General features: G+C 52.1%; 2 protein-coding genes and 1 long non-coding RNA gene across 6 annotated transcripts in view; 1 reads left to right on the forward strand and 2 right to left on the reverse strand.

The window, feature by feature from the left end:
* Positions 1-1,073: 1,073 nt before the first annotated feature.
* On the reverse strand, positions 1,074-4,320 carry LOC132647168 (uncharacterized). The gene is made up of 3 exons (XR_009585467.1): positions 4,191-4,320; positions 2,664-2,716; positions 1,074-1,277 (listed from the first exon to the last, which is right to left on the reverse strand). It is a non-coding gene; the product is annotated as an uncharacterized LOC132647168 (long non-coding RNA).
* Positions 1,997-25,795, forward strand: Gprc5b (G protein-coupled receptor class C group 5 member B). Of its 4 annotated transcripts, none has more exons than XM_060366954.1 (4): positions 1,997-2,176; positions 12,694-13,721; positions 21,263-21,423; positions 24,628-25,795. In XM_060366954.1, the coding sequence occupies exons 2-4, from the start codon at positions 12,719-12,721 to the stop codon at positions 24,673-24,675; spliced, it is 1,212 nt and encodes a 403-aa protein (XP_060222937.1). In that variant the 5' UTR covers positions 1,997-2,176; positions 12,694-12,718; the 3' UTR covers positions 24,676-25,795. The 4 variants fall into 4 exon arrangements, with proteins under 4 accessions (XP_060222937.1, XP_021504456.1, XP_060222936.1 ...); XM_021648781.2 differs by having other exon boundaries at positions 1,999-2,176; positions 22,685-25,795; XM_060366953.1 differs by lacking the exon at positions 1,997-2,176 and adding an exon at positions 3,511-3,770.
* Positions 25,333-27,150, reverse strand: part of Iqck (IQ motif containing K) — a 108,028-nt gene continuing 106,210 nt past the window's right edge. The window contains exon 9 of the mRNA XM_060366955.1: positions 25,333-26,444. Coding sequence (XP_060222938.1) covers positions 26,389-26,444 — 56 coding nt within the window. The 3' untranslated portion in view covers positions 25,333-26,388. The remainder of the gene's footprint in view (positions 26,445-27,150) is intronic.

Consider the following 27,150-nt stretch of genomic DNA (forward strand, 5'->3'; position numbering starts at 1 on the left):
GCGTAGTTCACCAGGTTTGAGTCCTGCCTCTGTCCCAACCACCCCCTGACAGGGCCAGGAAGGAAGCCCCCAGCTTTTCAAGCCTCTGTTTGTCACACTCAAGATACAGACGATTCCAGAAATCCCAAGGATAAAAGCACACGTCCCCGGAAATAGATGGCAACACCGCAGCAACAAATCCATGGGGGAGGGGAGCCTACTTGCTGGCAGAGTAAAGACAGCCATGCCTTATGTGGGAAGGCAAAGCTGGAATTTAATTGTTCTTTTGCTCAACAAATACTTAGTGAGACACGCCCCTCCTGGTGGGGAGGGACAGGGACGAACACGGGACAAGGATGAACATGACACACAGATCTCCCGCACCCCGCATCCCACACCCTGAGAGAGAGTCTAAGTGGCCCCTGCGTCGCTGGGGATGACTTCGAATTTCGGCCCCTCCTGCCTCCGTCTTCTGCTGGGATTACGGCTGTCCATCCCCACACCTGGGTTCTGTTGTGCTGGGGACCAACCTGAGGGCTTCCCCCACGCTCGACAGGGACTCTACCACTAAGAGAGAGCTCCCACCCCCACCCAGGAATGGTTTTTCTGAACATAAGAGTCACTGTGCACTCCTAGCCACTAGCCACACACCGCCTATATTAAGTAAAAATAAAACCGTGCTCAACCGCGCAGTGGCAGTAGCCCACGGGAAAGGGCTCCAGGGCTGCACAGGGCAGCTTGGAGGGTGCCGAGTCCCGGGACACACCACTGGGCCTGTATTAAAACAGTACGGGCTATGCAGATGAAGCCTCAAAGGAAGGTGAGCCCATCTTTAGAAGCTGTCGACGCCAGGTCCACAAAGCACCATCAGGGGGCAGTGCCCGTCCACGCTTCGGTCCCGCAGTCCGACCAGAACAGACTTGGGAAGACCTTGATCTGAAAGAGATTTAATGAGCTCCTACTGTCTCCGGTTCCTGGCGAAGGGACCTCCCCGCAGACAGGGGATAAGGGCTCTGTGCTAGGGCTCTCCTTAAGCGTGACCTTAAAAAGAAAAGATACTCGCAGAGACGCATTGCCAAACTGTACGTGGCCTGACCCAGAGAAAACCCGACTTGAAGAGACGGGTAGAGATGGACTTTTGAAGAGATACGGGTATCCTAAAAGTTCCCCAGATTCAGAAGCTGCAAGTACCGCTAAAAGGAGCGTTTATTCTGCAGCCATATTTCTGTTCTCATTCCAGGGGGAGAGGGTTCGTGTCTTTGCGTCTATCGGACTGGACTGAGGAGGGGCGGTCTCACCTAGAGAAAGCAGAGGTGGAAGAAAAAGTGAGGGACGACCTGACCGCTCCTGCATGTGTGTCCGATGCCCGCCCCGTGGGCACCGGCGGTATCTGTGCCCTGAGGGTCAGTGCAGAGTACAGCCAAGAGTCTGGGCTCTCCGGGTACGTGTGCCCACGAGAGTGGAGGGTGTGTGCCAGTGGGAATGATGTGTGAGAGGTGGTGGCAATCGTGCACCCGGACCCACGTGAGGGGATCACCGTGGTGACGTTCATGTTTAGGATGGCCAAGGATAGCCGTGCTGGCTTCAGTGTTTGGAAAGGGGGGGGGGGGCTGGAGCGGGATGAGAGAGGGCGGGAATGAGCCTGGCAGGGACCTGCCTAAGTGCATCTCACCGAGGCATTGGTGACTGGGAGAGCCTCTCAGCGTCCTGGACTGCCTGCAGGTGTGTGCGGGGAGTGCCGGCTAAGCGCCCCCCCACCGTGGGAATATTGCGTCGTTAAGTGGCTGAGGATGTTTCTGAAAACAGCTCAACCTAGTCCTGTGCTTCTGGACTCCTAGCAGGAAGGAGATGTCCTCGAATTGGGGGCCACCTGAGGTTTGGAGGAGGAATGCATCTTAAAGCTCAGAACGAGCCCAGGCGCCTGGGGCTGTGGCTCCGGTCCCCGGCTGAGCCGAGCCGCAGACCAGGACGGGGGAGGGGCTGCAGGGGCGGAGCCTGCCGGAGGGGCGGGGCCTCGGCTGCTGCAGCGCGGGCCGGGCCAGGGGGCGCCTCGCGCGGTCGCAGCTCGGAAGAGCGATGCAGTGAGGCGGGCTCGGCTGGCGGACGTGCAGGGAGCGGGGGCCGCGGGCGCGCTGCAGAGATGTGACTTGGGCCCAGGGCCAGCAGGAGCGTCGGCGCTGCGGGGCCGTGAGGGTCGGTAAGTGCCAGCCAGCGCCGGCACGGGGAGGGCGCCGCGGGGACCCCAGAAACTTTTCCCGCCGTGGGTTTGGGAAGATCCGGAGGGGATCCGGGCTCGTGCTTGTTCTGGTTTTCCCTGCTCGGGGTGCATTTGCAGGGAGGCTGTGGGTTTCGGCTGAAGGGGTGCCACAGTGCGGCGGGAGAGGAGCTGCAGAGGGCTGACCGAGGGCAGGGGTCTGGGGACCTTTATCTGGGGCGGGATCCACAAACCAGGTAGAAGCCGAGGCTCTGGTTAGGGTCCGGGGTGACGACGGGCGACAGGCAGCTGGGAATAAATGGGAGTCCAGCCCTGGGCTAGGGACCCCTGTGAGGGGCGTCACGGGCAGGTTCCGGGGGAGGGGGGCGCTGACGGGGGGGGGGGTGCGGGAGGAGCGGGGATTGCTGGTGGTGAACTACGCAGACCTGGCCTGGGGCAAAGGCCGGCCTTTGGAGATGTGAAGCCTCACCTGCCGCAGGCTCTGGGGGGACCCAGCTTGCTTCCCGCAGCGGCCGCGCAGTCCTGGAAAAGGCGCGAGAGGGTGGGCACCACAGGGAGGAAATCTGAGGCTGGGGGGCGGGGGGGATGGTGGGCTGGAAGTCCAGGGGCGGCTGCGTACGCTGCAGGGGAAGGATTTCTGTCCCGGGCGAGGGCTCTGGGGCCTCTGAGGAAGGCAGCCTGCTAGGGGACTGGGGCTCGAAGCCCCGCAAGAACCCCACACGTTTTCGGGGACCGGGTGGGAGGGGCGAGCACCGACCAGGAGTCCGCACCCCTCCTTGGCCGGCCGTACCTGGTTAAATAGCTCTGAGTCGGCTCACCGACCTTGCCCCAGAGGACGCCCCAAAACGGAGGGCCTGCCCCCCTGTTCTTGCTCCGTCAGACCCAGGCCTAGCCGGTTCCCCCCTTCTCCTTCTGTTCGCCAAGGGGGCGGCTCTTTGGAACGGGGACAAAGGCCCCGGGAGTGTGGCGGGCACCACCGTCCCCGCCTGGGGCCCCAGCACACGCGCCGCATCGGCCGCCGGACTGCGCCCGGGTGGGGGCACCTGAGCAGCGTCCAGAAAGCTCCGGGGCTCCCCCACAAAGACAAGAGGAGGCAGGAGAGGCCGGCACCCCCCCCCCCCACACACACACACACAGCACTTCGGAATGTTATTTCCTAAGTTTCTTTCGTGGGCAGTCAGGCTTTGGGAATAACCGCACTTGGAGTTAAACTGCATGCAAATAGCATGTAAATAGAATGCAAATTGGCATCTGTTGGTTGGAAACCCTCCTCCGGGCTAGTTTTCTAACTCCACTGTGAACATTGTTTCCCTGATCCCGTCGCTTCTAAGTCTGAAAAGGGTCAGCTGAGTTGGAAGAGGGGAAGATGGAGTGTTGGGGGCGGGGGGAACTGCGGAGACGTGGATGGACAAACTCTAATGGAGCAAATAGATACCACCTCGTACTACACCTGCCCTGGACGGGGCTGCCTGGAAAACAGAGTGGTCAGGACTTCTGGTGCACGAGATGACAAGGCGAATGGAGTCTTTAAGCGGACCCCAGCAAGAGGGTGTCCTCCACTAAGAGGGCAATCGGGGTAAGGGCATCCAGGCTGCAGGAGGTTGGAGGTGGGAAATACGCTTGGAGGAAGAGACACAAAGACCATTGTAGCCAGAGTGAGTGGGCGGATTGGTGGGGATAGGCGAGAGGGGACAGGAGGCGCTGGACAGATCCTGGTCTTTGGAGAGCCTTGGAAAGGTTATTTCGAATTTATTCTGAACCCTCGGAGAGTTCCCAGCGGGAGGCCACAGGGGTGTGGTTTTAAGAGCCCCGGTGACCTCCACAAGGAGACAGACAGCAGGCAGCTCCTTTGGTGCTGCTTGCAGGCAGGCTGTGGTGTAGGGAGTCCAGGCTGTGGGCACTGCTCTGAGCCCCAGAGAGCCCCCTTAGCTAATTGAAGGAGTGGCTTGGGTTTTTTTTAAAGATCCACCTCCTACTTCCACACAGTCTTACTTACCATAGGGAACCCCAACCCAGGGTCCAAGACCTCTGTAGCCTTTCAGCTGGAGCTTGCTGGGGATTTCCCGTTAGTCACGCTCTCGCCTCAGAACTGTACCCGGAGAAGAATCCTAGCACTGAGGTTCAGGCATCCTAGGCTGCAATTTGCATTTAAATGATTGCTTTTATTTACAGGCCCCGCAGCTGCTTTGCATATTCATGGCTCATAGAGCTGATGTTCTTGCTGTACCGAGTTACTAATCTCAGAGGGCCTGTAAAGTTGAGCTCCGCGAACAGGCTAGTGTCCGGTCAGCACAGAATCATGAAGATGATGACACTCTAACTTGGAAAAGATAGCAGAGGGAGGCACAGACATTTTGGGTCTGGGAAAGAGTTTAATGTCAGGAAACTTGGTAACGGTTTAAACTAGCCAAGCAGGAAACACACGGGGGGCTCCAGGGGAGTGGGCCAGGACAGAGTGTAATGCTGGAGCTCAAGAGACCCTGGCTCCCAGCCCCGACCTGGACTTATGCCAGACATGGGGCCCGGACTGGGGTGCAGTGAAAAGGCCCTGGGGTCAGGAGCTGGAAGAAATGGATTCCTAGTTCGGTCTGTAGATTCCATGAAGCCTCTGGCCAAGGTGGCTTTGACTTCGTTGCCTTGATGGTCCCCACAGGACAATGGGACCCTTGAGTGTCTTAGCGAGCTAGCACCTCCTGCTTCCTCTGCACAAAGGGCTGTTCACAGGGGACCTCAAGCTGGCAGCACAACCACCTCCACCTTACAGAGGAAGGGCTGAGGTTCCGAGAGCTTAAGCGACACCAAAGTCACTCAGTTCTATTTGACCGCCCTCCTGTTGAGATCTTTGGAGTGTGAAGAGAGTGTAAACTGTGGCAGGTATTCAGTTGGGTACTGAGCTATGAAGTTTGCTGGGCTGGAAAAACTTGCTCCTCCCCTCCCTCCAACACACCTGCACACACACACACACACACACACACACACACACACCCCAATACTCTGGTTCAGATTCTCCTGCCCGCCTGGCAAAGCAGGAAGAACATTCTCTTTGGAACCCTGCTGGTAGCCCCAGGGCTGAGGCTGGTCAGAAGGGTTGCAGGGCAGTTTGGGACATTTCGTTTTTTCCATCCCTATGCGAGGACCAGAGGAAGGAGATCCTACCTCCCAGGTGGAGGCCCGTGTGTGGTCTCCAGCAGCTTTGGCTCTGACTGCTTCATAGCCACGGCTGGTTTCAGGGTCACTGGCCCAGGTTCAACCTTGACAGTGAGGCTCACGCTCAGAGCTCCTGTTCCCATCTGAAGGCTGGTCTCCTTCCCTCCACCTCAAGGACCTGTTTGTTGGCTGTGGCAGATGTTGGGAGAGGCTGGAAAGCAGTGGTAGATAAACAGACGGGAGAGCCCCCTCACGATTCCACCTCCATGGCAACAGCCCCTCCTAGGAAATCCATGGCAGAAGTTACCACTGCAGACAGTAGAACATTTACCAATCCTTTAAAATTTTCTACATTAACTAGTGTTCTACACCGTATAGTTATCGTGTGTGTGCGTGTGCGTGTGTGTGTGTTTGCTTGGGTTATATGTGCATATGGAGAACAGAGGTTGACACTGAGTGTTTTAGATTCTTTGTCACTCTATTGACTGAGGCAGGGTCAAACTTGGCCAATTTGGCTAGTCTAGGTAGCCAGCTTGCCCCTAGTAACCCACCCCAGGCATCTCCACCTCCGGGCACTGGGATTACAGGCTGGCCAATCCTGGAGTCCAACTTTTAGGTGAGTTCTGGGGATCCGTCCTTGCTTCACAAACACTTTATCCACTTGGCCACTCCACAGCCCCCCACCTCCTGTTTGAGACTGCGCTTAAACGTGAGATCCTCCTGCCTCGGCTTCTCAAATGTTAGGATTACAGGTGAATGCCCACTTGCAGTTACCTCAGTCCTCAGTGATTTCAGGTGCTGTTATTACCCTCACTTTGCAAATGAGGAAACTGAGGCAAGAAAGGTTAACTCGGCAGCTCAGAGTCATAGTGTGCTAGCAAGCGCTCTGTGCCGGGATTAAGTCCAGAGGCGTGTGCATGCTGGACTACTCCCCAGCAAGAAGGTAGGATTTAAAACTTCGGGGGGGGGGGGTCTGACTCTGAAGTCCTTGGGGAGACTCGGGCTGAAGCAGTTTTGCTCTCCCGTTCACACAGTGTCCTACAGCGTCCTCACCAGTTTCTGTGGAACCAGCACTCAGGACAGTGGAGGAGACTAGGGGCTGCTGGGTACTCCTGGCTCCTCTGTAGACAGTGTGTGTGTGTGTGTGTGTGTGTGCGCGCGTGTGTGGTTTGTAAATATGTGAGGTGTGGTGCGGTGTATTATGGCCCTGTGGTATGGTGTATGCTGGGGGGGGGGGTGTGATTTGGGTGGGTGTGTTTCACAGTGTATTTAGGAACATCCGAGTGAGTCACACTTCTGAGCTGCCAGGGCTGGCAGCAGAGGTAATTAGTATGTGAGCCGAGGCCTGTGCATTCATTCCCGTCTATTCTTTACTCCCTTTGAGGAGCCGCGGCCCTCACCCCCATGGGTTTGTTGCCATGTATTCATCCATCCCAGGCAGCTCTGCCTGGAGGCTGCCTCAGAACCTCTAATCTGGTATTGTTCCACACAGGGCCCTTGGAGGTGGGAGGCAGCAGGTGGCTGATTGAAGGGATAGGGCTTACCTGACAACGGGCATCCAGTGCCTGCCTGGAGCTCCTGCTCTCTGTGTCCTCATTCATCCTGACGTCTGTGCGTGAGTGGGGCCTGCAGGTCTGGGGCAGCCGAAGAGTCAAACTCTCAAGCCCCTCAGTTTCCTCCTGGTTAGAAGGAAATGATAGCACAGTAGCGTGCACCTTTAAATTTTATTCACTCAGCAACTGAAGGCCACAACAAAACAGATGAGGGCCTGGCTGGTGATGGGTGGAGAGGGGCAGACCAAGAGACAACCAGAATAAGGGGAAACTGGGCTGGAGGGCAAAGTGCAAGCAGGAGGGCCCGAGTTCGGATCCCATGACCATGAACATCTCTAAGGCCAGTGCTGGGGCTTAGAGACGTGCAGAGGCCTCCTGGGAAGACAGTGAATGGACTCAGTGAGATCCAGGTTCAGTAAGGGACCCCGTCTCTAACAATGTGGCCAGTCGAGAAGGAAGACATCCAAAGTCGGCCTCTGGCCAGGCATGTCTGCTTGGGTGCACACCCAGAGTCAGGGATCAAAAAGTACTGGCGAAGGGTGCAGTGGGAGCAGGGAGGACCTCTTGCAGATAAACCATCCAGCAAAAGACACCAGTGACTCTTCTACAAGTTCTGGCCTACGGAAAGCCCAGAAACAATAAGATGCTTGTTTGCCTCGGGCGCCGCTCTCCTGACACCACATGACCTTGGCCAAGCAGCAACTCTCCCTGTACTGCACAGCGTGATCTCCTGTGAAATGGAGACAGCCTTAGCGCTTGCCCCCGGGATTGTTCTATAGCTTGTGTATTTGATTTTGGGGTTAAGGTTTCTCAGAGGTAGCCCAGGCTGGACTAGAAGTTACTATGTAGCCCTGGCTTGCTGTGGTCCTCTAGCCCCAACCTCCCAAACAACACCGGGATTACAGGCCTGTACCACCATATCTAGCTCCCTTAGGCAGATTCTTAGGATGTTACTATATGCGTCAGGGAACGCAGGAAGCAGTTACTGTAGTCGTCGATGTGACAGAATCCCTAGATGGGCCAGTGGCCTTGGCCTCAGTGTAACCCTTTCCCCTCATCCTGTCCGTAGTTCTGTGGAATTGGGAGGTTGCACCCCATAGTCATCCTTAGAGATGGCAGTGACCAGCTTGAGACAACTGGGCTCTCCCCTGTGGTGTCTGGCCATGCTTGGGTTCATCTATACCCCTACTATGGGGCAAGAGGGAACCCTTATGCCTAGGTTTTTGGGAACTTGTTGGCAAGTGACAGAAACCCAAATCAAACTGGTTTCAATCACAGGATGTTTAATGGTTGCTGGTTCCAGGCATCAGTGGATCTGGCGCCGCCTTTCAGTAGATTAGGACTCCAGATGATTAGGACTCCTTCCCCTAGATGTTGCCTCTGGGTCAGCCTTACTCTCTAACAGGTTCTCTCCCTGGGAGGGACAGTCTCCCTCCCCTAACCTCTCCTCCTCTAACCTTTGAATTTACCAGTTTCATCAAAAAGAGAAGATGATGCATTAGCTGCAATTTTAGTTACTTTTCCTGTTGCTGTTCCTGACAAGAAGAACTTCTGAGGAGAAAGGGTTTATCTCAGTTCACGGTTGGAGGGTATAATCAATCAGAACAGAAATCAAGGCTGTAGGATCTTGAGGTGGCTGGTATTGAATCCAGTCAGAAAGCAGAAGGAGAGGACTATGCTGAGGTCACTGTCTCCATATACAGTCTAGGAGTCCAGCCCAGTGAACAGTGTGGCCTGCTTTTAGAGTGGCTCTACCCGATCAGTTAATCAGTCCCTTCCAGTCATGTCCAGAGGTTTGCCTCCTAGGTGAGTCTACAGTCTATCAAGCTGATATTACCCATCACGGCTACATTTTCATGGAGTTTTTGTTTGTTTGTTTTTGGTTTGGTTTTTCAAGACAGGGTTTCTCTGTGTAGTCCTAGCTGTCCTGGACTCACTTTGTAGACCAAGCTAGCCTCCAACTCAGAGAGATCCACCTACCTCTGCCTCTTGAGTGCTGGGATTAAAGACGTGTGCCACTGTGCCCAGCTCACAGCTACATTTCTTGACACACAAAATAGCTGATCAAAACAAGGGATGACAGGAGCATTTGGGTTCATGGTTTTTGAGACTTCATCATGACAGGGATGGCATGCTGGTGGCAGTGTACAGCATCATCTCTTCACGTGGCCATAGACCAGGACTCGGCTGTGGGGTCTAAAAGCCAGGCCATTCACTGTCAAAGGTGATGATGTCTACCCACCAAGCCCCACCTCCTAAAGGTCCCTTGGTCTTTAAACTAGCTCCACCAGCTGAGGACATTTCACTTAAGTCATACCAGACCTCCAGCTGGGAGCTAGGGCTTAACTCTCCAAAAGGAAATTGGGAGTTCTTCCCAGAAATGAGAGAAGCAGCTGCTGCCACAAAACCCATAGCTGCACTGGAAGGAGAAAAGGGCTTTACCTGTGGCCGTGAAAACAGAGAGCATGAGAGGGTCCATTTCCTGAGTCAGAAAGAAAATGGAAACTAGAGTCCTGGATATGCGCTTCGAGAACACCGAAGTGTGGGCGCCATCTTGGTGTTACTCATTTCCGGTTGGGTGGACAGGAGAGACAAGAAGCGAGCGAGAAGAGCTGAGGAAACCAAATTGCAGTTTACAGCCGGGGGTGGACATAACTAAAAGACAGCCAAGTTTTGCGATGAAGGGTGGTGAGGTACAGGCCCAACCAGGACCTGGTGGGTTTCCTGGTTTCTCTTACCAGTTCTGACCTTGATGTCTAAAACCAGCCTTTCTCAGCCTTAGTCCTGTAGACTGACTGGGCTGCATTGTTCTGTCAGACAAGACTGCTGATCCGTTGTAGGCCTGGTCATCAGTCAACAGATGCCCCTTCTTCCCTCTCCTGTTCTGACATCCAAAGCTGGTTGAGAACCACTGGTCAAAGGGTGCGTAGGTGCATAGGTCCATATTCCAGAAGCTCCTCCCAAACATCATCTCCTGACCCCCAGGGGAAGACAGAATTAGGTGTGAACTCGAGAGATTGCCTGCGATGTGATGCTGAGAACTCTCTTAATGGCATTTGTATCACTGACGACTCTTAAAGGGGAAACTCAGGCTGGAGCCCCTCCCACCTTGTTGCGGGCCAATGGCAGCTTGTTCTGTCCCACCCAGCTCTTAAACTTTTGCTCGTAAGTGCTTTTGTTCAGAATGTGTCTCTCCAAAGGGCAGCGTACGGCCAGGTTCTTTGGGTGTGGGCATGTGCAACACACACACAAACTTGCAGGCATTGGTTCTTTCTTTCCGTCTTTTGGGTCCCAGGGATCTAACTTAGGTTGTCCGGCTGGCCAGCGAGCACTTTTACCCACTGAGCCAGCTGGCCAGCCTCCAACACAGTTTAGAAACATCAAGAGAGACGAACTTTCATGTGTTGGGGGTAGTGGTCAGTGTACAGGACACAGTGAGTTAGTTAAACAAGTGTCCCTCACGGAGCCTCCACGGCATGATTACGATTAGACTACCAGCAGACGGTCAATAGCTAGGATGCTGCCCCACCCCTAAAGTTGCCTGAGTGGGGGTTCTTGTTGAAGGAGCCCCTCTTCCCAAGTACCTTCTGTTTGTAACACGCTTTCCCTTTATAAGCATAGCGGACCACCTCATACCACCAGCCACCTTCTGCAGCATCAATAATTTATGCAGTCGATGGCAGGGAGGTCAAGGCAGGCACAAGGGATCTCATGTAAAGGAGAGGAAGAGAGAGAGAGGTGGTCGATACTGCATTTACTCAACGGAAGCCCCAGGGATGCCTGGCGCTGTGCTGTGGGGAGGGTGGCTGGTTACGGACCTACGCATAGATGAAGTTAAAATGGCTTAATATGACGAGTAATGAGTATGGGCCACAGCTGTGCAGACCAAGTCCCACCCTTTTCAGAACCAAGGAGCTGGTGTCCATGGGATAAAGGGCGGTCTGAACGCCCTTGGAGTCCTTGTTCCATAGGGATTTCCCACGTGCCTGCCCTGTGCCGGTTACTGTGCATTAATAATGGTGTCTTTACCACTAATCCTTTGTGGGGGGATTTTGTGCCTTTCACCCAGGAGATAGTTGGCAGTGTAAAGGAGCAGGGTTGAAGAAACCCGTCCCACAATGCATAGGACAGGCCCAAAGACATAAATAAATAAATAATAAAAAGACCTGTCCCACATACCAAATGGGAGTAAAAGAAACTGTCTCTGTCCTGAGGTAGCACACAAAGGCAAGAAGGGAGGACAGGAGAAAAGGAAGGAGTAAAGAAACAAAGTAGACAAAAATGGCAGGCTTGATTAGAGCTCGGCCCACAAGACCCTGCCTGTGGGAGCCGCACTGACCTTGGCAGAGTCTGAGCTGATGGTTCTGGAGCGAGCTGGAGGAGGAAGCATCATTGCGGAGCCAGCCAGGCCTGGTGACACTGGCCTGCATGTCCTGCTGCTGGACATGCAGAGAGCCTGGGGCAAGAAGGCCACCAGTGCAAAGCCCACCTGGGCTCTGGTGAGTTCAGAGGCATCTGGAGTATAAGGTAGTATAACTCTATCTCAAAATGAAAATTTAAAATAATGTAAATGGGTCAGGGATGTACCGTGCATGAGAACCTAGGTTCAACTATAAAAGTAGAAAAAACAAAATTAAAAGAATCAGAGAGTGTCCTAGCAGGGGAAGAGAAGACCAGATCAGGGCTGTCACGGGCCACCTAGAGCACACGTGTGGGAAAGCGTGGTAACTTAAACTCTCAGGCAGCCCCGGGTAGGGACAACAGGTGAGACGAGCGAATGGAGCCTCAAGAGATCTTTGAAGGAGGAAGGTGGGGTGTGTGAGGGAGACAGAGCTCAGAAACGCTCCTGGGCGTACAGGCACATCCACAGAAAATGCTCCGGGATTTCCTTGGATGCCAACAGCCTTGGTGCCGGCCTTCAGCTGATGTTCCAGGCCCTTCTGCGAAAGGCACAGTATCCACACCTAGCCTATACCCATACCCCGTGGACTTAGATCACTTAAAACACCCAATACATCGTCATCCCTTACTGTGCAATGTTTTGGTAACAACAACAAAAAATGTCTGCCTGTGTTCAGAACGGAAAGAATCTTTTTTTCCACTATTCTTCATCTAAGCTTGGTTGAATCCACGGGTGCTGCAGACCTAGCTGGGACCACTAAATGTACTGTGTGTGTAATGCTGGGGGGGTTTCTCTCTCTCTCTCTCTCTCTCTCTCTGCCGAGAGGAGGGTGGCTTCCTGGAGTGTGGTTGTGTGGCCTGGGGCGAGTGTCACACCCTGAGGACCCTGTTTTGTCACCTGAAAATGGAGGTCACAATAGGACCTGCTGCCTCACAGGGCATTATGAGGACTGGCTGAGTCCAGTTTTGGGCCTAGAGCAAGTGGATCAGTAAATACTCCACATTAGCCTTTAAAGGTTGAAGGAGAAGAAACACAGTATTGCCCCAGCTGAGTGTCTGGCTGGTAGCTGTCCCTTTAAAACTTTTCTCTTCTCATTCCCTTACTGGAAGAAGCCAGGCTGCATAGGGGTAGAGGGAGAAGGTGAGTCTCCCTCCCGTAAGTTATCTAGGTACTGCTAGTGCTGGTTCCTGGCAACTGATCCAGGCCAGGGTTCAAGTAGGTGACAGAGTGCCTGCTCGAGGGAGCATGATGCCTGGAGAAAGTCAATGCTGTTATCTCAAGTGCCTGAAGGAGCCGTGAGGGCTAGCAGGTTTGAAGAGAGCTAAGTCCTCAGGAAATGAGCAGAGTGGGGCATTACACTGGATTGATCGCTCTCCCTAACTGTTCCCATTTTCTAGACCGTTCCTGGTGTCAGAGAGAAAGATGAGAACCCATCAGGTGTTCCCCTTGCCCCTGCTCCTGGTGATTGCGTCTGTGGCTTCAGAGAACGCTAGCACATCCCGGGGCTGTGGGCTGGACCTTCTTCCTCAGTACGTGTCCCTGTGCGACCTGGACGCCATCTGGGGCATCGTGGTGGAGGCAGTGGCCGGGGCGGGAGCCCTGATCACACTGCTCCTGATGCTTATCCTCCTGGTGAGACTGCCCTTCATCAAGGACAAGGAGAAGAGGAGGCCCGTGTGCCTCCACTTCCTCTTCCTGCTGGGGACCCTGGGCCTCTTTGGGCTGACGTTCGCCTTCATCATTCGGATGGACGAGACCATCTGCTCCATCCGACGCTTCCTCTGGGGTGTCCTCTTCGCGCTCTGCTTTTCCTGCCTGCTGAGCCAGGCGTGGCGGGTACGGAGGCTGGTGCGCCAGGGCACAAGCCCGGCCGGCTGGCAGCTGGTGAGCCTGGCACTGTGCCTGATGATGGTGCAGGTCATCATTGCCACTGAGTGGCTGGTGCTGACTGTGCTGCGTGACACGAAGCCAGCCTGCGCCTATGAGCCCATGGACTTTGTGATGGCGCTCATCTACGACATGGTACTGCTGGCCATCACCCTGGCGCAGTCCCTCTTCACACTCTGTGGCAAGTTCAGGCGGTGGAAGGCGAATGGAGCCTTCATCCTCATCACTACCTTCCTCTCTGTGCTCATCTGGGTGGTCTGGATGACTATGTACCTCTTCGGCAACACCATCATTAAGGGAGATTCCTGGAACGACCCCACCTTGGCCATTACACTGGTGGCCAGTGGCTGGGTCTTTGTCATCTTCCATGCCATCCCGGAGATCCACTATACCCTTCTCCCACCCCTGCAGGAGAACCCACCCAATTACTTTGACACTTCACAGCCCAGGATGCGGGAGACAGCATTTGAGGAGGACATGGCCCTGCCAAGGGCCTACATGGAGAACAAGGCCTTCTCGATGGATGAACATAATGCAGGTAAAGCAACCACTGCCTGACCTGGGGCAACAGACTCCAAAATCATGAATGGCCCCCTTCCCAACTGGTCAGAGATATTCTTACGTATCCTTTTCCTCATGCCGATGGCCAACTAATTTGTTATAAAAATCCAACGGTGGGGAGACGGTTGAGTTGGTAAATGCTGTCAGGGGAAGCAAGATGACTGGGTTCATTCTCCAGAACCAAGAGAAAAGCCAGGGGTGTTAACACGTGCTTATAATTCCAGTGTTGAGGAGGTAGAGACAGGCATATCCCAGGGGCTAGCTGATCAGCCAGCCTGATCTCTGAGCCTTTGTGTCTGAAAACACAAGGGTTGGTTTCTAAGAACAATATCCGAAGTTGACCTCTTACCTAAACATATACACACACAGACACACATTTATCACTACAACAACAATCACCCAGGTTGCTGGCTTTTAAATGATGTGGGAAGCTCCCTGGTAGACTATTTCCCCAGCATGCATATGGTCCTGGGTCTATCTCCAGCAATGCGCACACCAAAACACACAAACAAACTTGTGTCTATTGGGTCTCACAGTGCTGAGCCTGCCCTCCTCTGCGGCTACAGTTTTCTGAACCTCGCTGGAGTCAGTGGGCACTGGAAAGCCAGGCCTCTTGCCTCCCTTATCCTCTGGCTAGGAATTCACTTCCTGCTTACCACACTCTCTGCCACCTCCTGCTGATGCCCCAACATTAGTTCCCTAGCTCCCTGCAAGCATTTGAGTGTGCAGCTACCCTATGTGCAAGATGGATGCAGGCCACCGTGACCGATGCTCCTGCCCTCTACCTCAGTCATCAGCAGTGTTCATATTAGGTCCCAAAGTCCAGCATCCAGGTTCAGACCCTGACTCTCCCACCTCCACACCTACTGTGTGGCTTTGGGTAGATTATATGACCTCCCTGAGCCTCGTTTTTTTTCTCTTATTTGTGAAATAAAAATAATGGGAGGGCGTACCGTGTAAAGACGAGTTACAGAAAGTAACGCAGTGAGAATCAGACCCTAGTGGCACTGAGCATGGAGCCTGTGGGTCTTGGCTGGTGTCTCTTGAAAGTGCAGTGTGAGACGCTCAGGGGTAAAGGTTTCCTGGAATGGTGGTCCCTGCAAGGAGAGGACAGATGCAGGTTGCCAACACAGCTGCATCTATAAGCTCGCTTCTGCTACAACCAGGCTCAGCCCTGCAGAGACCATCTGAAAATGTATGTAGAGTTGACCCCCAAACTGGCTCACCAGGTGAGAAGGCTTGCCACCCAGCCACTCTTAACTTCCCTCTGCCATCATCAACATCTCTACAGTTCTTCTGGGGTCAGAGGAAGAGAGCCAACTTGATGGCAGTTGGGGTGACATCCGGGTCACTACTTCTTTCTGCTCAGGGGTGACGTCAAATAGGATGGAAGAGGATGTGGCCACCAGTGCCCCTGAGGCCCAACTCTTTCTGCTGCACAGGTGCCCCTTAGGGCATTGCTTAAAGGAAGCTGGCCAGGTCCCACCCTTGAGCTTAAAGAAATGACCTTTCTCAATTTCCCTGAGACACCTCAGAGGGGCCCATCAGTAATGCTAAATCCCAGCCCTAGAGGGGCACGGGTCACCTGTCACATGCTGTGCACTAGCTCTCTGCGCCTGCACTATTCGTCTTCAGCCTGCCCTCTTTCATCAGTCCCCAACGTCACCCTGGGAAGTTGGCTGTCTCTACCCCTTCATGATGAATGGACGCAAGCTGAGGCTCAAAAGAACGGGTTTTCCTGAGGACAAACAGCTGGAACGTGGCCCACAGCAGACCGAAATTTAGCAACATTTCTCTTTAGCAACATCCCCCCAGGGGCCAGGCACAGGTGTGAGCCGTGTGGGATGAGCGTGGAAGCCCAGGGTCTTCCCTTCCTATAGAGCCACCCACGAAGGGGGCCAGCAGCAGCCCCCTCTGGACAGAGGGGAAAGTCCCCGTGTGGCTGCAATCCAAGCTGCTCTCTTCTTCAGAAAGTTCCAGGCCAGGCGGCTGTGTCTGCCAAGATGTTGGTAAGGACTCAGTGTCAGCCCGGCTGGGAACAGGAGAAGGTACAGTCACGCCAGAGGTCACCTTTGGAAGCCTAGAGGCCTACCAGGAGCTGTGGTGACAAAGGAGGGCTCGCCTGGCTAGTCCTGGAGTCCTTGCAGAGCCACCTCTCCTTGCCAGCTCCTCCTGGGTGGGGGTGGGGGTGGGGGCTCTCTGAGTTCCCGGACTCCTCGTATGTAACCTTGGAAATTGAGAAAAGGAAGGTGGTTGCATACCGCTAATGTGTGTCTCCTGGGGAACTGGCCCGTCACTCTGTCTCATCCTAAAAGTGCCTGTGACCCCAATCCCTCTCCTGAATGTTAAGAACCAGTGGTTGAAGGCAACGATTGGATTTCCTCAAAGAAAAACCAGAAGGTCAGAAGCACCCAAGCAGTAGTGTTTTAAAAGTAATGATAGGTGTGACAGCACACGCCTACCATTCCAGCACTCGCTCAGAGTGAGTGCAGGCAGGAGGAGTGTGAGTTCAAATCCAGCCGGGGACACACAGCAAGACACACAACTCCCAACAGAACAAAAATTACAAATAGTAACAACAACAACAAAAAAAAAAAAATGTATGTCTGGTGCCATTCTGAGCATTTTATGGGCTGCTCTCACTTAGTTCATACACTAGCCCGTGAGGTCCGTTTGGAAACTAAGGTGTGAGGGGGCTAAGTGCGACCCTGTCTCCAGAACAAAAATGAAACAGCGCAGCACTAGGGCAGAGTCATCCTTCTTTGCCCTTCTCCCCATTAGACTCACCTGGGCTACTGTAGAAAAACACCGATTTCTGCCCTAGCCCCACCAGCCAGGGCCCCTGATTAAGTCTGAGTCTGGGGTCTGTATAATTTTTAAGCTCTCCAAATGATCCTAAGGTACCATTGGGTGGAAACCTTGGCTCCAGTCGCTGACCAGCCGTATGCCTAAGTCAGTGTGATCGAGGCCTTTCCAGGGTCAGCGGATGAAGAGCTCTAGTACCCTGGGAATGCTGTGGAATTTCCCATCAGGCACCAGCACTTATTTTTCCCGATCCTCCGTTGCCCGCCTCAGGCTTCCCATAATAAACAGTGCCGCAGTAAGCACTCTTATCCATCCATCTTTCTGCTCTTCGGTCCACTAGCTTCCTTGCAAAAGATGTCCTAGATATGAGTTAAATAATCTGCGCTTTAAATCTTGACACGTCATGCCAGGTGTCACCCCAGAAAGGTTGTCGATGAGTGCCCATTCTGTGGTTACACTGAGTCCCTCCCTAAGTCTTCAGCAGCCTTGTGTGTTGTCAGACTTTTGTTTGTTTGTTGTTTTTTAAGATAGGATGTTCTCGTTTGCTTGCTTGTAGTGCTGAGGATGGAACCCGGAGCCTAGTGCATTCTGGGCCACTGAGCTACATCCCTTTAGAATCTCAACGGTCTCCCCAACACTTCACGATTGGCATCCACTATCATTCAGCAATAGGGGCCACTGCAGGCAAAGGAGCTGCTCAGGAATGCTTTGGAAACGGTTTGAGTAGGAACAAAATGTTATGGCACCTGCCCCACGCTGCAGCCATCTTCAGATTAGAAATCGACTTACTCAAGCTCACACAACGGCCAAAGATGAACTTAGGGGTCTGCTCTGGGGAAAGTGGTTTGGTTTCTTTTTTGTGGGTACAGTGAACTTTATTGATGGCATTCAAGAGAGTAGGGCTCCCTGGGCCCCTCCCACTGTTCTGGGGGTCTGGGATGGAAACTGAGGTAGATGTTCAGTATCAGGGCCTGAGTTGGGGCAGGGACTCCTCAGCAGCCGAGGGCCTCTCTTGCTCTCGTGTCCTAGCTGAGGTGGGTGGTCCAGGGCTTCTTACTCCTTGGAGGCCATGTAGGCCATGAGGTCCACCATGTTACTGAAGCAGTACCAGGAAATGAGCTTTACAAAGTTGTCACTGAGGGCAATGGCAGCCCCAGCACCAAAGGTGGAAGAGTGGGAGGCACTGTTGAAGTCACAGGAGACAACCTGGTCCTCAATGTAGCCCAGGATGCCCCTGAGTGGGCCTATGGATGCCTGCTTCACCACCTTCTTGATGGCATCACACTTGGCAGCTTTCTCCAGGCTGCATGTCAGATGCACGATGGACACACTGGGGTAGGAACATGGAAGGCCATGCCAGCGAGCTTCCCGTTCAGCTCTTGGATGACCTTGTCCACAAGCCTTGGCAGCTCACCCTTACCACCACCTCCTCTTCCTCCTTTTTATTGTGGGGAGCGGGGTCGTCTTTTAGTCTTACAAAAATATATGTCCACCAAAATCGCTTGAGACCAGGCAGAGCAGGTCTCAAAGCCACACAGAGAACATTCTGCCTGGGCTGGCTTTTATTCTAGAAACCCTTACTTTGCTGGCCAAGGACCATCTGGGCATGCTCCTTTGCCACAGTAGGAGCAGCTGTTGGCACCTCTCATGCTGCTTCAGCCGGTTTGTGTTTTAGGAAACGAGCCTCATCAGGGCCTTATCCTTAGAGTAACTAAAGCCAGTGAGCTACAATGATCATGTCTCCCTGCACCAGGATCTTCCAGCCAGCTTCTTGGGTTCTCTTCCCCTGACTGAGGTCCCATGAGGTATCACGAGATGGAAGGCATGTTCTCCATGACCTGTGGTTCTATGAAGCTTCAGTGGCCTCGCTCCCATTATTTCCTTCCATCAGTGAGACCCCCGCATACATACACTTAACCAGTGTCCTCATTAGTACCAATAAGGCATGAGGTAAGGGATTCAAATACACCCAGAGATGTCACACCTCCAATCACATCTTAGAAAGTGCTAACAAGGCAGAGGAAACATTCACCTTTCAAAGGAACGTGGTTCCCTCTTTTGTTAGGGACCCTGGGCTCTCAGGTCTGCTGTTTACTGCTGGAGACCCTGAGTGAGGCCTCAGGGAAGGATGGCTCACTTGGCCTCACTTGCAGGACCTACACCATAAAAAGTCAGCATTTGACCAAGGGGTTTATGTCTGCGGGTACCCACTTAGGAATAACACTGCCTGTCCTTCACCTCTGCTGTGGGTCAGCTCTGGTAACTAGTCAAAAGCCTCTGGAATTGGTTACTAGCAATTAAAAAAAAATAGAATTTGAATGCTACCTATTTGAACAAATAAATGAAAATCCCAATGCCCTAGGTAGCAGGCTTCCGGAAGAGCTAGATTCAAGAGACTCGAGTGATGCCTAGACTAAGACTCCTTCATCTCTTGGTGGAGGCATTATGGTCCCCAGGAGCTCTGGTCTTGCACAGAATCCCAGGATGGAGAATTCTTTCCAGAAGTCTTGAGGAAACCCCCAGGGTCAGTTTGATTGGCTCTGAATGTCATCCCTGAACCAGTGTGCTCTCAAAGATGGAATGCTCTGATTGGTCAGGCCTGTCGCAAGCTGGACCCTGGGCCCATGCTGAGGAACCTAGAATGCCAAGGGTATGCTAGAAAACCACTAGCAGCCTACACAGAGAGGGACCTAGGTACCATGGGTAGAAAGAGAACTGAGCTTCGGTTTCTATGAAGAGGAAGTGTTTGGAAGCAGAGTCCCCACACCTGGGACTGGGCTCTGCGTTCAAGGGAAGCTGATGACAGTAGCAAAACTCCATCTTCAACTGTCCCCACTTCCCATGCTGCCCTCACTCAGCATAAGCAGCTGTCCAAGCCTTGGCGATGCCAAAGCAAGAAAGAAAGCCTTCCTGAGTCTGTCCTGCAGTTTCTTTGGTCCAGTCTAGGGTTAACTATCCGTAATGACAGTTAACACAACTTGCTTCAACTTACCCAACCGTAATGGTTAACAGTAGAGCATCTGGAGCTGGGATGGGGGTTAGAAGCTGCCTGTCTCTGCCAGGCTTCCAGCGAGGGCTCAGCCAGCTGTGTGGCCTTGGCCATGGGACTTAAGCTTTATCTGTCATTTTTTGTTTTTGTTTTTTTAAAAAAAAACATCCACTATGCTATGAAAACTATTCCTCTATATGTTTCTTCTCACAGTACCTGGCTCTAAGGTAATTGTGTTTCTTGCCTGCAAGTAGGTTGAACAACTCCCAAGCTGTCTTACCGTATTCTCTCAGGGAAGACTTTTAAGTAGGGCTTTTCTTTGGCCAATATTAGTACTTTCAGTGAAACTAGGGATGTCATCTTCCGGGTAAGATCTTACTCCACTTGTGCGGAGGCTGAGGATGGGGCCTAAGGCCTTAGAGGCAAGGCAGGTGCTCTGCCACCGAGCCAAAGACCGTATTTTAATTAGAATGCATCATTCTTTTGGTGAGTTTTGACAAAAGCAGTAAGACCTGTATCCACCTTGTAGTATCACACAGAATGGTTTCACTATCCTGAAATGCCCCCCTTCCCCTGACCACCACTAATGGCCTTGATTTCCAGATTCTATCGTTGGCATGATGTGAGAACCCCTCACAGGCTGGCTCCTATTACTCACAAACACATACTTGAGGTTCTCTATGTCTTTTCAAGTTGGTTTTCCTTTATTTAAAAATAAACTTTAATTTCTTAGAAGTACAGCCACCTGGGGCCGGAGAGATGACTCCGTTGATAAAGGGATTTCTATACAAGCTTGAAGATTTGAGTTTTATCCCCAGAGCCATTGTGTGGTGCTCACTTGTCCTCTCAGAGCTGGGAAGGTAGAGACAGGTGGATCCCTGGGACTTCCTTGGCCAGTGAGACACTGTCTCAAAAAGCAGAGTATCAGAAAGCTGATACTCCTCCAGAAGATCATAGTTCCCAGTATCCACATTGGGCAACTCAGAAGCTTATAACCTCCAACACCTTCCTTGGCCTCTGAGGGCACCTGTACATGCATATCTGTGCGTGTGTCTGCATGAGGATCGGGAGTTCAGAACCATCCTTGGCTACAGAATGCGTCTGAGCTACCTTAGATACGGTCTCTGAAAAGAACAGCGCTAGCTCCTTGCCATCATTGCTTTGGATCTTTTATCCCTCCTTGGGAATGACAAAGAGGGTCATTTTCCAGTGATTCCAATCACTGTCCTGTGCATGTTTTCAGCAGTCCCCGGATCTGCAGCGTCCGGAAATGGGGACTGCTTTTGATTGATGTGCATACAGACCTGAACATATGTGTTGTTCTGCAGTGAGGTAAGGTGACAGTCCAGAAGTGTCTGTCACCCAGCCTGGCTCTAGCCGTTTGGGGAGAGCAGGACTTCATAAAAGTTCCCAACCCTCCTGAGGCTGGTCAGCCTCCTAGAGAGCCAAGAACAAAGCCCCTTTGTGACTTTTGTTTTGAATCAGGCTTGTGACAAAGGGGAGGAGCCACTCTGGTGGGTGGACAGAGTCACCCAGAGGAAGGGAACCACTGTGGTAGGTGGACAGAAGTGGGGGGGAGCTGATTGCTACAGAAAAACAAAATTCTCCCTACTTTTCTCCTTCTCTTCTCCCTCCCTCCCTCCCCCCCCATTATCCCTGTCCCCTCCCTTGTCCTCCCCCCACACACACCCCTTGTGTTGTCATCCTGGGAACCCCTTTCTCAGCTCTTCGATCAGCAGTGGGGTTTTCCAATGGAAGCTTGGGGAAAAGATCCAGCGGCAGCCTGGGAAAGAAGCCCAGTGGCTTGGGGAGCCGACCCAGCGCACCATTCAGAAGCAATGTGTATCAGCCGACCGAAATGGCCGTCGTGCTCAATGGTGGGACTGTAAGTATCAAAAGATGACATTGGGGCAGGAGGCCCAAGAGCGTCGTCCAACCTGGTGGGGCAGCTTCAGCTAGGTACACCTGGAGGCTGCTTTTCTGGGCTGCTCACTGCAGCTCCATGCATGCGTACCTTCCATCTTTGTCTGGCCCCCTCTTCACATAAAGGAAAACCAGTACTCACGGGGCCATCCGAGGATGTCCACCTGCTGCTTGGGGCTCTCTACCTAATGGATTTTCATCCTTGAGCACGGCGCCCCACCACTCTCCTAGGGAGGTGACCCTAAGGAAAAGCTTTCTGTGAGGTTGTTTGCAGCCTTGCTGACATCCACCCTAGCTTCAGCCCCTTGGCCCCTACTCCATCCAGTACTCCCAGCTGCCTCCAACTCCCTAAGAAATTGAAATTGTGCCCCTCAAACAGCAGAGCAGCTGTACTTATCTGTCGCCAAACAGACCTGCAGCAGAAAGTCTTACCTTTTGCTTTTTGCCTCCGTTGGAATGACTTTGTTTCATTCCAGCAAAATCCAAGGAGGTGCTCATTCCTACATGTACTTTGCAGACATAGCTCCATGCTTGTCAGAAACAATGCATGAGCCAGTTCACATGTGCACATTCAACTTCCATTCTTTGTTTTGTGCCTAGTCCATAACTCAACCTGAGCTTTTTTTTTTTTTTTTTTTTTTTTTTCTTTTAATAGACCATCAGGGGATGGTCTTTGATCCCTGGAGGGAGAGAATTTTGGTTTTTCTGGCCTGAGAAGGCCCTGCTAAGCCCCAGGTTCACTTTGCTTTGAACAGGCTATAAGACAAATAGAAATACAGATTTGTGTTCTTAAATCCCCCTACCATCTCCTGGGCTGTTTCTTGTCCCGGGGCCAAGAAAAGCCTGACTTTACTTGTGACCACTGGTCCCCAGAGGGGCCAGCCCATGTGCTGTAATAAACACAGCCTGTCTATCATTCTGAAGTCCTCCCAGTTCCCTCAAGGCCAGTGTAGGGAAGAAAAGGGGGAACTTACCTGCTGGATCCTCTAAGATCTCAGGGTGCTGCTCACTGTTAGGATACTTGCCTAGCATGCCCGAGGCCTCACCACTCCTTAAAGCATGGTTTCAGAGTGAGGAGTGTGTCCCTTAGGGTGGGTGACATGAACCTCCAGTACATTTCTGTGGATGACTCAGCCCCCACAGGTACAAGCAAAGGACATTGATGCGTCAGTTTCTAATGATGACTTTGCAGAGTTCTTAGTACTGTCCTTATGTTATTCCAGATCCCAACCGCTCCGCCACCTCACACGGGAAGACACCACTGGTGAAAGACCTTAAGTTCCAGAGAATAAGAATCTCTCTTACCGATTTTATTCCCTGGCTATGTCTTTCTTGAGGGCGAAATCAATAACCATGGCAGAGACAGGCCACCTGGAAGCCAGGAAATCCCACCAAGGGGATTTCATGTAAATGTGACATATGGATGAACTGGAAAGCTAACAGTGACTGCCCTTCTGGTATCCTGCCATACACACACACACACACACACACACACACACACACACACACACACATTCAAACACGGAAATGTCCTGCAAACTAAATCAGAGCTAACTGCCATAGTCTTAGGCTCACTCAGAAGCATGGCTGGGAAACTGTTTCATCCATAGGGGCCAGGGCAGAAAAGAATTCACAGCTGGTATGCCCAGCTGATGTTGGCTTAGATGAGGGGTCGGAGCCAGCCTGTCACCCCCTCCCCGCCAAGTTCTGGTTGGTGAGGTGGTCTTTTGGAGATAACTGTGCCCTTGAGGTTAACTAATGGACCCTTCTCCCTGGCTTGCTTGCCTGGTGGCCCACGCAGTTCAGGGGACTTTAGGAGGTTGTGGCTATGATTCCAAAGCCAGGCCAAAACCAGACGTCAGGGAGCTGTGTAGCCAGTAGGAGTGGAAGAACCACAGAATGTGCCAAAGAGGAGAATGGACTCTGGACCTTGAAGCAACCATCACCGGCCTCTTGCTCTACCAAGCACCCCCAACCCCAACCTCCCTTACAGAGTGATAGAAGCCTCCTTCCTTCCTCCCTCCTCCTGCATTTTCGGTACTCCTCCAAGCCCTTTCCCCTGATTTCATTCCCATGTTCATTTCAGAAGCTCAAATAGGTCCGCCAGCATGAAGCTGCAGGGGAGTCAGGCTAAAAGACAGGCACCATAGCCTTCTTCTCATAGTGATGTCCTACGGCTGGGCTCCCCAGGGTGACCTCTGGAATGGAGAGGTGACATCCTGATGTCCAGTGACTTCTGGGGGTTATTTTCCCTTGATGTGGGTAGAAGTTCAAGATAGGATGAGTTCCATGAAGGTTTCTTAAGTGCTTTCAGGGGGTGGAGAGAATGTTTTAATCTTGGTTTCCCGATGGTTCTATAAAAATGGCCCTCTTCACAGCCGTCATTTGTCATGGCTTCCATTTGTCCTGACCAAGTCATTCCTTTGTCGCTCAGCATCTCCAGCCTCCCTGCCATGAAAAGCCCCGTGTTCTCTGCGCTGTTTGGCCAGCATAATCTCTAGCAACCTTTCCACGCTAAGAGTTTGAACCTGACCACGTGGATTGTATAAAAAAAGGGTGGGGCCTCTGCATACACTCTAATCGCTGCATTGTTTTTTTTCCATAAAAACTACCCATAAGCCTTTAACCTTTAATGAAAGCAAAATTTAAAAGGTTAGTGTTTGGGGGTGGGGGTGGGGACTGACCTCTTCTTAAGCCAGTACACCTGAGCTGAGTGTTTTAATAAACCTGATTTTTCTCAAGGCCCCAGTCTCTGCTGTGTCCCCTCCCTGTCTTACCCTCTCCTTGCAGAGCCTTAGGGAGGTGAGGCCAATCTGGCCAGCATGTGGCTCTCCTGCAAGTTTTTCTTACAGCTAGCGCATCACCATGCATGGGAGCCAGAAAGCATCACACCCAAAGGCCACTCCTTCCCAACCTTCTGGGACAACCCACCCCCATCCAGAGCATGTGCTTGCTTCCAGAGGGTTTGAATCAGTCCTTTGTGCTTCAGGGCCATCATGTGGTGGGCTGAGAAGTCAGAGGCTTGAGCAGGGGTAGGAGGGAAAGGCGGCTAGGGCTGCATGGGGTGGAGGCTTTTGCATGCCCTACCCAGCTTTCTGCAAAGAAATCTCCAAGCACCTTGGGCCAGTCCGGTGACAAACGTCAGCGCTCCGCGTTCTTGTGCCAGGAAGTGGCTGCCCACCCCCGCTCTCTGGAGTCCTTTGGAGCGTTCTGATGTCACCAGTGACTCGGTCTGCAAAAGCCCCCTTACAGAAGGGAGAAGCTGACATGATTGATGGTTTTCTCTCTAAGCTCTTTGTTGTCCACGTATAAGGTGAGCACCGTGCAAATGGGTGTGCAGAAAGCAGCGTTTCTGCACTGTAAAAACAGAACCATTTTGAGCCACAGGAAACCTCAACTAGTGAGGCCTTTTGGTTTTGCTTTTTTTCTTTCCAATCCTGATAGGCTATTGCGCTTCTGGGCTTTGTTTTATCTTGGCTTTAAGATTTAGGGTGGGCTGAATGTTTTTAGGCCGGGGTCAGAGGTGGGAGCAAAGGAAAAAGGGCGGTGAGTCCAAGTTCACCTGAAGAGGACCACAAGACAAACTCCACCCAAAGACTGTGGCAGCCAGCTTCCGACAGAGCAAAGCTGAAGTACCTGGCACCTCTTTAAGAGTTGACTGACTCGAGACTTGGTTGGGGAAAATGGTCTTGGAGAGTCATCCGTGAATGACCCCAAGCTGCAAGCACAACTTAACATGCCCAGGTAGTAATGCCATATTGGGACTACGACAGCCACTCTGTCCCCTCCTGAGTGAAGACTCCACGGTGTTCTGGAGTCCACTGCCAAGGTGGCGGGACAATGGCAGAGGGGAGAGGCTCTACTATGTCAGTTGTTTCCAGAGTTACGTGATTGTTGTCCACCCCCCCCACACACACAGATGAGGTCAAGGCCAGTGACCAAGTGCAGACAGGGTGGGAGGGGTTGTCTTTTGGGTTTGCCAAATCACAAAGTAGGAGAGGGCACTGGCATTTACACATCCAAGGATGTAGCAACCATGTGAGATGATGAGAGCCCTTGGCAGGTGCTTTTTATTCATAAAGAGCTCCGGCTCACTTTTGATAGATAATATATATTTATTAAATGTATTAATGTGTATTTTATAATGTACCCCACTCTTACCCTCATCCTGGCTGACTTGCATACTTATAAACAATTTGAGAAACTTCAAGACAATCAGTATGTACAGGGCTGTATATAAATATCACAGATTTAAAAGGTTGTTAAAGCATGGGCAGATAGGTTTTATTTTCAAAATGCTGTTCTTAACAAGAAAATAAAGGCTTTACTATTTACCGGTGCGTGGTAGCTTGTCAAACAGTTTGATACTACTAAGGCTTTCAGCTGTGTCTGGGGCCTTTGGCATGGGAGAATCCTGGTGAGCAGTGGCCACTGAACGGATGAGGACCACTAAGTTAATAGAATGCTGCTGTAACGTTTGAACTGTGACAATGGAAATCCTTTCCAAGGACTGTCTCTTTGTGGGCTGGAAACACAGCTCAGCGCTAGAGCCTTGCCCCGCTTTTTTAACTCAACACTCTCAAAACTAAGACAAAACTAACATGGAGATTTGAGGTGAGTTAAAATGCAGATCTTGGCAAAAGTGGGAAAACTGCTGACAGAGGGACGCCATCACTAGGTATTTCTACAGCGATGTCTCAGAAGGGTACTGACAGTGGAGAAAGTGGCTAGATGAAAAAATAGCATTTGGGTAAAGTAGAAAGCTGAGGGTACTTTCCTGAACTGCTTAAGCTTGTGTGCAACAAATCCTACCTTATGTGTAAAGGATTCTGTATCACCGTACTAAGGCTTGTTTAAAAAAAATAAAATCTTTATAGGGAAAGTGTAGTTTGGACGTTATCCTTCCACAAGGAGTGACTGACGTCAGTTAAGGAGGTGGTACTGAGGCACCAAGCACTTCCTCATCCTCCATTTTACATTTCACTGCAGAGAGAGAGAGATCAGAATCGGGTCAGTTCATTGTGGGTTATGGTGCTGAAGGAAGTTTTATTAAAGATGACCGATCCAACCCCATCCATTAGCTGGCACCATTTCATTGAAGGGGGGGTTAGCTGGACCCAGAGCATGGCACTCTGTGTTGGAGAAATTAATCCCAAGAGGTAAGATGTCCCCAAATAAAGAGGGAAATCCAGCCCTCGGAGGGGGAAATCTTTTTAGAAAGAACTATTTTTAATTCATTATTTATTACTAATATTGTCTTGAGGTGCTGGGAATGGACGCAGGGCTTGCTTCATTCATGCTTAAGTCAGCGCTCTATTACTGAACACTCCCACCTCAAAGACCTTCAATTTTTGTGTGCCTAAGGGGGCACATGAGCCGGGTGTGGTGGCACATGCCTGTGATCCCAGCACTGGGGAGGCAGAGGCAGGCAGATCTCTGTGAGTTCAAGGCCAGCCTGATCTACAAAGTGAGTCCAGGACAGCCTAGGCTACCTGACTCGAGAAACAAACACACACAGACACACACAAAGGTGCACATGAGTGCACATGCTTTGGAGGCCACAGAACAACCTGCCGGTGCCGTTCTCAGATCCCACCACCTTGCTTCTTGAGGCAGGGTCTCTCTTTGGCCTGGGACTCACGAGAAAGACAAAGCTGGCTGGCTGTAAGCCCCATGGATCCTCTGAGAC

The sequence above is a fragment of the Meriones unguiculatus genome, chromosome 14 (genome assembly GCF_030254825.1).
Source record: "Meriones unguiculatus strain TT.TT164.6M chromosome 14, Bangor_MerUng_6.1, whole genome shotgun sequence".
In the NCBI taxonomy this organism is placed as follows: domain Eukaryota; kingdom Metazoa; phylum Chordata; class Mammalia; order Rodentia; family Muridae; genus Meriones; species Meriones unguiculatus.

What these genes read in the sequence shown, in the direction of transcription:
- Gprc5b (XM_060366953.1), top strand. Translation starts at nt 3,613, where the DNA reads ATGGAGCAAATAGATACCACCTCGTACTACACCTGCCCTGGACGGGGC. An exon ending in GATGGATGAACATAATGCAG is followed by an intron (nt 13,722 to 21,262) that starts GTAAAGCAACCA and finishes CCCCTTTCTCAG; the next exon opens with CTCTTCGATCAGCAGTGGGG. An exon ending in TCGTGCTCAATGGTGGGACT is followed by an intron (nt 21,424 to 24,627) that starts GTAAGTATCAAA and finishes TTCTTGTGCCAG; the next exon opens with GAAGTGGCTGCCCACCCCCG.